This window comes from Salvelinus fontinalis, chromosome 18 (assembly GCF_029448725.1).
Source record: "Salvelinus fontinalis isolate EN_2023a chromosome 18, ASM2944872v1, whole genome shotgun sequence".
NCBI classification, from domain to species: domain Eukaryota; kingdom Metazoa; phylum Chordata; class Actinopteri; order Salmoniformes; family Salmonidae; genus Salvelinus; species Salvelinus fontinalis.
The window spans coordinates 36,653,000-36,663,249 of record NC_074682.1 but is presented as its reverse complement, the minus strand read 5'-3'; the positions used below and the strand labels follow the sequence as shown (position 1 = coordinate 36,663,249).

General features: G+C 43.1%; 1 protein-coding gene across 2 annotated transcripts in view; it reads left to right on the top strand.

Moving 5' to 3' along the window:
* Positions 1-3,102: 3,102 nt before the first annotated feature.
* The window catches only part of LOC129815435 (RNA-binding motif, single-stranded-interacting protein 2-like), a 97,707-nt gene continuing 90,559 nt past the window's right edge, over positions 3,103-10,250 (top strand). The window contains exon 1 of one of the 2 annotated variants that reach the window (XM_055869272.1): positions 3,103-3,293. In XM_055869272.1, coding sequence (XP_055725247.1) covers positions 3,222-3,293 — 72 coding nt within the window. In that variant the 5' untranslated portion in view covers positions 3,103-3,221. The remainder of the gene's footprint in view (positions 3,294-10,250) is intronic. The other variant, XM_055869271.1, reaches the window with a different exon arrangement.

The following is a 10,250-nucleotide window of genomic DNA, read 5'->3' as shown; positions in this document are numbered from 1 at the left end:
AGCTTTTATAATTAAGACAGCACCTCTACAGATGGTATCTAACTGAGCATTGAATTCTCTGAAGACGCAGAAAGAAAGAAACCATCATTCTCCACTCCTGTTCCCAAGTCCAAAGTTTGTGTATCATTTTACTGCAAGAAGTGCTTAATTCTACAGGAGGTATTATTATGGCTATGTGAGAGGTTATAGACCTACAGTTAGTGTCCAGATTTCAGTTTCCATTTAACCCATCTAAACAGTAGGCTACAGTTCCTTTGACATGCCATAGGCCTATTTGAAGTCCCGTCTTGTGACTGTCGAATTTGTACAGCACCTCACAAGGGCTCCCGACTGGCACAGTGGTCTAAGGCACTGCCTCTCAGTGCTAGAGGCATCACTACAGACCCAGGTTTGATTCCAGGCTGTATCATAACCGGTTGTAATTGGGAGTACCATAGGGCGGCACACAATTCGTCTGGGTTTGGCCGGTGTAGGCCATCATTGTAAATAAGCATTTGTTCTTTACTGACTTGTCTAGTTAAATAAAGGTCAAATACAAATCACACACAAAGATACATGATGCATAACGTAGCCAGCACTGCTTTTATCACCTCACCAAATATTTTCCAAACATTACTTTTCTGACTCTCCCTTCTCTTTATTGTCAACTCTGCTTTCGCAACTTTTGCATTATTTAATTAAACTTTGACAATGTCCATTTTGCCTCTGTGGATTCCCAATGCCCATTCCCAAAAGCATTGTTTGGCGATTGGCTGTGTTGGTTATTTGGCGCACGTACAGTTAAGCCCTAAAGCTTAGGCTTATGCATCAATGTAGCCTATATGAATTGCACAAGAATGATACATTTATGGATTTTTGAAGGTATTGTTTTTCGTTATTTAATAACCCTAAACCCGTGCGGCCCGCAGATATAACCGTGGGAACTGTGGGTTATTAGTCAACCCGCACATCACTATTGTTCATAACAAAACCCTTTGATATTGCCAACCACATGAATCCCTTTTTGTTGACAAGATTAGCAAACTTAGGCATGACATCCAAACAACAAACCCTGAGCCTCCATGTCACCAAATAATGAAAGAAATGCAATGCAATGCACTGTACGCTGATGTGACTCAACTGATACAAATCAGCTATGAAAGTCAAATGAATAACTGGCACCCTTAACATAGAGCTCCAGTCAGTTTTACAATGGGTAACTAGCAGTAGGCTGGTGCTAAATATCTCACTCACTCAACCCTAACGGGACATATCACTCACTCAACCCTAAACGTCATCTAGATCTATTACTGAATAATGTGGCGGTTGAGCAAGCTGAGGAGACTGCTGGGTGTAACCCTAGATAGCAAGCTGTCATGGTCAAACCATATAGACTCAATGGTTGCTAAATTAGGAAGAAGTCAGTCCATGATAAGGTGTTGCTCAACTTTCTTCACATCTAAATCCACCAGGCAGGTTCTACAGGCCCTAGTTTTGTCACACCTGGACTACTGCCTAGTTGTGTGGTCATGTGTGGCAAAGAAGGACATAGGAAAATTGCAGTTGGTCCAGGACAGAGCAGCAGGTATTGCACTTAGATGTACATGGAGAGCGAATGTCAGGGGTATGCAGGTCAGTCTCTCCTGGCTGAAAGTTGAGAAGAGATTGACTACATCACTATTGGTCTTTGTGCGAGGTGTTGATGGATTAAAGGTACCGAACTGTCTGTTCAAGCAGTTAGCACACAGTCCAGATACTCATCAGTACCACACAAGACATGCAGCCAGAGGTCTCTTCACAGTCCCCAGGTCCAGAAGAAAGGCTGGGAAACACAGAGTTAAATAAAGCCATGACTAAATGGAACTCTGCCACCCCAGGAAACTCAAGCTAGCAATAAAACTAGATAAAAAAACAGATAAAAGAACACCTTATGGCACGACGAGGACTGTGAAGAGATAGACATTTGTACATATTTTGTATTTGTATTTTGCATTGAATTGTATTATGTAGTGTTATGTATATTATGCATTGTATGTATTTTATTTGTTGTGCTTTGTTTCCTGTTCGGAACCCAGGATCCTTATAAAATACTAAATAATACAAATGTATCTCTCACTTGTGCACACACTTTCATAAACTCACACACATACACATATACACTATACAAACACATAGACAATACTTGGGCACCTTAGAGGTAATTCATTTTGATTTACGAGTCAAAACACTGGGATAGGAGGGGGTTGCTTAGCGATGGGCCTGTTGCTGTCCAAACAATGTTAGCATCGTCAAAACGACTGGCTGTGCCAGACCGGGGTTTTGCTGAGTGCAACAATGTCACTTGTGTTGTGAGTCCCCGTCTGCAACCAGTCAGTGGTACGCTCCAACCCAACAGCCGTAAGGCAGACAGACTTAGCCTACATCTCTGAGACACAGACACAGTGACACACTCTCGCTCACACACACTAGGCTATGCATGCACTCATACACACATGCAAGCATATTTTTTATTTTATTTAACCTTTATTTTAAAAGGGGTGTTATACTGAGACCAATGTCTCTTTTACAGATGAGCCCTGAATTACATAAATTACAGAAAATAGACACATCAAAAGATAAATACAAAATGCAAGCAGGAAGAAGAACACGGTCATAAAAATAACATATTCATCAGTAATAAGGTCCTCAATCAGCTTTCTGAATTGCCCAAGATAATTGCCACGGCTGCGGGAAGATGTTTAGGGGTGGTGGTACTGTCTTATTCTTCTCTGCTCTGCTGACCAGTATTTTGCACTCTTCATACAGGAGTAATAAAGGCCTAGTGCACTCTTTTGGTGGGATTAAAAAAATATATATTATACTTTTTTTCTCTGATTTATCAGGGGGTGCTGCAGCACCATCAGCAACCCTCCAGCACCATCAGCAACACTCCATCCTGCGCCTATGCACCTTGTACTTAGCCCTAAACTATATTTTCAGAGTAGCTTCCCCAACATAGCCCTACAGTCTTTATGTTTCGTTCATTCAGTAACCGTTCCATCTTATGTTTCGTTTATCAGTAACCGTTCCATAGGCTCGGTTGGTTTTGGCGCGCTAGGACCCAGACGTGTGAAAAAGCACCGCTTGGCCGCGGCAGCAGCATTGGCGGCAGCGGGACTTGCATCGCTCCCAAGATTCCCGAGCTGCTGACGTCAGCTGGCAGCCTGGGCTGTACTCGCCGCACTGGACATAGAGCCGAGAAAATGCTGCTCTCCGTACCGCCAAGGGCAGATATCAATCCATACATCGGCTATAACAGCAGAAACAGCAAAAAGGTAAACCCTTTCAGGATTTTCAGTTTTTCTTGCGCTCTCGGTCACCCAGTAGGGCATTACGCCCCCGTATCAGTCGCGACAGAAACATATGTAGAGCATGACAGTAGTTTATACAGTGTCCTTGAAAAACAAAGTCTACAAAATAAACTTAAGTCTTTGTAGAGAAAATTGTGGCTCACTATTCTGCACCCACAGTGGTATGTGTAAAAACGGCTATTCGATGGTCTGGGCATCTATGCATCCTTTATGTATTTTTAATTTCCTTTATGGGAGTTACACCGTAGAGAGAAGGGATGTCGATATGATTATGTTCAGTCAGAAAAAGTCAATAGTGGATACAAACTTTTATGAGTAACTACCATATTGGGACAGTGTTGAGCGAATGTGCATAAATGTGAATCCCGAATAGGTGGGGGCGGGGAGCAGAAGAGGGAAAAGGAGAATGTGTTATTCAGTGGAGCCTTAACTGATTTCAGTCTCATTTTCAGCATGGTTGTCAATGAACAGTGATACCAATAGTGTAAAATCAAGTATCCATTGTCTACGCAGCCGCGTTAGTTTGGCAAAGTATTTTTATTTTTTTAAATGAAATGCACAGATGCCCCACCCCTTGAAAAACCCCACCATTGTGACGATGCTTACTTTTCCCATATTATGAATAGCAAAATAACAGTTATATTACATTTATTATACTGAGTCGTTGTAGCCAACTATAATCAATCGGCAACTGAAACGTTACAAATCATATCAGGGTTTTGACATTATGAACCGTTGTAATATAAAATATATACATTGTACCACGAATGCAAGAGTGAAAATATGTTTTATAGCCTAACTATTAACTAGATATTACAATGTTATTACAACATACAGCACCAGTCAAAAGTTTGGACACACCTACTCATTCAAGGGTTTTTCTTTATTTTTACTATTTTGTACATTGTAGAATAATAGTGAAGACATCAAAACTATGAAATAACACATATGGAATCATGTAGTAACCAAAAAAGTGTTAAACAAATCAAAATATATTTGAGATTCTTCAAAGTAGCCACCATTTTCCTTGATGACAGCTTTGCACACTCTTGGCATTCTCTCAACCAGGTTCACCTGGAATGCTTTTCCAACTTGAAGGAGTTCCCACATATGCTGAGCACTTGTTGGCTGCTTTTCCTTTACTCTGAGGTCCAACTCATCCCAAACCATCTCAAATGGGTTGAGGTCAAGTGATTGTGGAGGCCAGGTCATCTGATGCAGCACTTCATCACTCTCCTTCTTGGTCAAATAGCCCTACTAGCATAAATGTTGCGTTCAAAAGAAACACAATACAAGATCAAAGCCAAAGCTATTGGGTTCTATTAATGCAACACCTAAAATATTTGATAAATTATGCTGTAGTCAGAATCGTTTCGTTACAAATTGGCGAGAGAGAAATGCAATCATGTGTTTTAATAGTTGTTCTGATGAAGTGACAGGTCACCATCATTTACAGCATTTTAGTCTCTCTGTAATATGATTATAGCCTATGCCTACATTAGAGCTTGTCACGCCCTGACCATAGAGAGCCTTTTATTCTCTATGTTGGTTAGGTCGGGGTGTGACTAGGGTGGGTCATCTAGGTAATTATATTTCTATGTTGGCCTGGTATGGTTCCAATCAGAGGCAGCTATTTATCGTTCTCTCTGATTGGGGATCATATTTAGGCAGCCATTTCCCCTTTGTGCTTTGTGGGATCTTGTCTATGTTGCCTGTTAGCCCTATTGTTCGCTTCATGTTTCGTTTTGAGATTTATTGTTTTGTTTTGCTGTGAGTTTCACCTAGAAATAAAAAGATGTGGAACCCAGATCACGCTGCGCTTTGGTCCACTTATGATAACGATCGTGACAGAGCTATGCAATTAATCTAATATTAATGTCTTGACATGATTTCAAATAGAACTTGATATTGTAAGGTGTTTTATTTAACTTAACTAAATTACTATTAAGATGTACAGTGGGGTCTGAAATTATTGACAACCTTGATAAAGATGAGCAATAATGACTTACTGAAATAAATAATTAAAATAGTGAGCTATATTGTATGCAAAACAAATTGGGAAATTATATTATTTTATACTAATACAATTGCACAGAAAATACGATTTTGTTTAACAAATAATATTTTTCTTTCTAAAAAAGGTAGGGGTCAAAATCATTGACACCCCTCAAGATTCTTATAAATAAAATAGTCAAAACTTTTGTGTTTAGTCCCATATTGCTAGCACACAATGACTACATCAAGCTTGTGACTCTACAAGCTTGTTGGATGCATTTGCAGTTTGTTTTGGTTGTGTTTCAGATTAATTTGTGCTCGATAGAAATGAATGGTAAATAATGTATTGTGTCATTTGAGTTACTTTTATTGTAAATAAGAATAGAATATGTTTCTAAACACCTCTACATTAATGTGGATGTTACTATGATTACGGATTATCCTGAATGAATAGTAAATAATTGAGAGTGAGAAAGTTACAGAGGGTCAAAGATCATACCCACAAGACACGCTAATCTCCCTGTTATTGGTAATGGTGAGAGGTTAGCATGTCTTGGGGGTATGATCTTTGATACAAATTGTTTTATTGTATTATTTTGAGCGTGCAATATAGCTGAGTATTTAAATTATTTTAGTTATTGCTCATCTTTATCAAGGGTGTCAAGCATTTCAGACCCCACTGTATTTCCTCAGCTTTTCAAATTCTGCACATTTCAGGGTTGGTTATGTGGCTCTTGGATGCTTTTACACATAGTCTTTTTACTGTAAAAACTAGTGATGCACCGATATGACATTTTTGGCTGATAATGATATCCAGTATTTTCCTTGCCAACAAAAAAAACGACCTTTTGCGGCCTTTTAAGCGTTCTAGTACAGTTAAATAGTTAACACACACACATGGATGCAGAGGTCTAAGGCACTGCATTTCAGTGCAAGAGGCATCACTACAGTCCCTGGTTCCAGGCTGTATCACATCCGGCCGTGATTGGGAGTCCCATAGGGCGGCGCACAATTGGCCCAGCGTCGTCTGGATTTGGCAGGGGTAGGCCGGCATTGTAAATAAGAATTAGTTCTTAACTGACTTGTCTAGTTAAATAAAGGTTACACACATACACCACACTGACCAAAATGTTATTTGTTGGCATTTCCGTATGTCCCCATTACTAGTAAAACATAATCAAAACCTTTTTCTTTCACTTACTTGCTGTGCTGTTCGTTGTTCATTTTTTCAGTCATTTCATTCTCAACCAGGATTTCTATGGAACGCCGTTTGCGTCTTTGCGTGTCAAAGAAAATACACGTCAAATAACACTATTTGATGTTTCAAATAACACTATTTGACGTGTCAAAAAATACTATTCGACGTGTCAAATAAGCTTGTTGACCAATCAGGACCTGAATATGACTGCACGTCACATAATAAATTAACGCGTTCATACATTTTTTTACGTAGTTATTACACATTGATTGCACTATCACTCGTATTTCATATGTCACAACGATTCATCGATACGTATGCTATGATGCTGGTAAAGTTGTCTCGCACTGTCACAGCCGTCGAAAGAACTGGACCAAAGCGCAGCGTGGTGGGCGTACATATTCCTTTTATTTTGAATGACGCCGACAAAACAATAAACAATACAAAAACGACCGTGAAGCTTAAGGGCTATGTGCCACAAATAAAGTTAACTTCCCACACTGAAAGGAGGGAAAAGGGCTACCTAAGTATGGTCCCAATCAGAGACAACGATAGACAGGTGTCCCTGATTGAGAACCATACCCGGCCAAAACATAGAAATACAAAATCATAGAAAAACAAAACATAGAATGCCCACCGCAAATCAGACATAAAAAGGCTCTCTAAGGTCAGGGCGTGACAGTACCCCCCCCCCCCCCCCACCCCTAAAGGTGCGGACTCCGGCCTCAAAACCTGAACCTATAGGGGAGGGTCTGGGTGGGCATCTATCCGCGGTGGCAGCTCAGGTGCGGGACGCAAACCCCGCTCCACCACTGGCTCACCCCACTTTGGTGGCACCTCTGGTGCGAGGACCCTCGTCGCTGACCCCGGACTGGGGGCCCTCGTTGCGGGCCCCGGACTGGGCACCCTCATAGCGGGCCCCGGACTGGGCACCCTCGCTGCGGGCCCCGGACTGTGCACCCTCGTTGCGGGCCCCGGGCTGGGCAGCCTCGTAGCGGGACCCGGACTGGGCACCCTCGCTGCGGGCCCTGGAGACTGCCGCTGGAGGCTCCGGACTGGAGACTGTCGCTGGAGACTCCGGACTGGAGACCGTCGCTGGAGGCTCCTGACTGGAGACCGTCGCTGGAGACTCCGGACTGGAGACCGTCCCTGGTGGCTCCGGACTGGAGACCGTCGCTGGAGGCTCCGGACTGGAGATTGTCGCTGGAGGCTCCTGACTGGAGACCGTCGCTGGAGGCTTCGTGCCATGGATCGTCACTGGAGGCTTCGTGCCATGGATCATCACTGGAGGCTTCTTGCCATGGATCATCACTGGAGTGAGGATACGTATGGGCAGTCTGGTACGTGGAGCTGCCACAGGGCTCACCAGGCTGGGGAGACATACAGGAGGCCTGGTTCTGGCAGCAGGCACAGGACTCACCAGGCTGGGGAGACATACTGGAGGCTTGGTTCTTGGAGCTGGCACCGGAAACACTGGGCCGTGGAGGCGCACAGGAGGTCTCGAGCGCAGAGCTGGCACAATCCGTTCTGGCTGGATGCCCACTTCCACCTGGCAAATGCGGGACGCTGGCACAGAGCACACCGGCCTGTGAATGCTCACTCGAGACACCGTGCACATCACCCCATAACACGGTGCCTGACCAGTCACATGCTCCCCACGGTAAGCACGGGGAGTTGGCTCAGGTCTATAACCTGACTCCGACAATCTCCCCGTGTGCCACGTGTGATACTCCCCAGCCTGCCTCCAGGGTCCCTTACCGTCCAGGATCTCCTCCCATGTCCAGGAGTCCCTTTCACCACGCTGCCTCTCGTGCCTGCTTCGCTGACTTGTCTCCTCATATCGCCGCGGCTCTGCCTTAGCTGCCTCCATTTCCTCCCTTGGACGGTGATACTCCCCAGCCTGCCTCCAGTGTCCCTTACCGTCCATGATCTCCCATGTCCAGGAGTCCCTTTCACCAAGCTGCTTGGTCCTTTGGTGGTGAGAAGTTCTGTCACGGCCGTCGAAAGAACTGGACCAAAGCGCAGCGTGGTGGGCGTACATATTCCTTTTATTTTGAATGACGCCGACAAAACAATAAACAATACAAAAACGACCGTGAATCTTAATGGCTATGGGCCACAAACAAAGTTAACATTTTCCCCACTGAAAGGAGGGAAAAGGGATACCTAAGTATGGTCCCAATCAGAGACAACGATAGACAGCTGTCCCTGATTGAGAACCATACCCGGCCAATAAAAGTATGTCAATGACAGTGAATCAAATGAATGCAAATAGAAGATTTATGCCATAATTGAATAGATCATACTAAACGAGGTTGGAATGTTGTTATATAAAATCAACAAAAGATAATAATTTGTTAATTTGACAAAAATCTGTTGAAATCTCGCTGGATGTATTATACTTTAGAATTGAATTGGGGGCAAACTTATTTCACTGTACAGAGGTACCTATGGATTGTGGATCAATGACATGGAGTATCAGTCTACTCTGTGACACCCAGAGAGCATTAGCATCGTTGCTCTTATTGCAGGACTCTGAAACAACTGTAAATTGAGCCACATTTATTGTCAACCTATGTGTATTGAACACTATTCCCGAGGAAAAACAATACTGCGTGGATGTTTTGGAGTCTGATAACTCTGAGGAGGACGTTGGGAAAAAAATTAGTAGACTGGGACCCCATTTCATTGATCCCCGATCCTTAAGTAAAGCGGTACAGTGCAATATGAATGTCAAAACACACAATTGGCTGACTTGGGAGGTGATTTCACACAGTCACAGAAACGCGATAAGAGCTACAATGCTAATATTTGTAAAGTTGTTGAGGAGCCTTTTGGTCCTAGACATGGCGCTCCAGTACCGCTTGCCGGCGGTAGCAGAGAAATCAGTCTATGACTTGGGTGACTGGAGTCTCTGACAATTGTATGGGCTTTGCTCTGACACCGCCTATTATATACAGTTGAAGTCGGAAGTTTACACACACCATAGCCAAGTACATTTAAACTCAGTTTTTCACAATTCTTGACATTTAATCCTAGTAAACAAAATGTCCTGTGTTAGGTCAGTTAGGATCACCACTTTATTTTAAGACTATGAAATGTCAGAATAAATGTAGAGAGAATGATTTATTTCAGCTTTTATTTCTTTCATCACATTGCCAGTGGGTCAGAAGTTTACATACACTCAATTAGTATTTGGTAGTATTGCCTTTAAATTGTTTAACTTGGGTTAAACGTTTCGGGTAGCCTTCGAAAGCTTCGAACAAAAGTTGGGTGAATTTTGGCCCACTCCTCCTGACAGAGCTGGTCTAACTGAGTCAGGTTTGTAGGCCTCCTTGCTCGCACACGGTTTTCAGATCTGCCCACAAATCTTCTGTAGCCAATACCTTGACTTTGTTGTCCTTAAGCCATTTTTCCACAACTTTGGAAGTATGCTTGAGGTCATTGTCCATTTGGAAGACCCATTTGCGCCCAAGCTTTAACTTCTTGACTGATGTCTTGAGATGTTGCTTCAATATATCCACATAATTTTCCTACCTCATGATACCATCTAGTTTGTGAAGTGCACCAGTCCCTCCTGCAGCAAAGCACCCCCACAACATGATACTGCCATCCCCGTGCTTCACGGTTGGGATGGTGTTCTTCGGCTTGCAAGCATCCCCCTTTTTCCTCCAAACATAACAATGGTCCTTATGGCCAAACAGTACTATATTTGTTTCATCAGACCA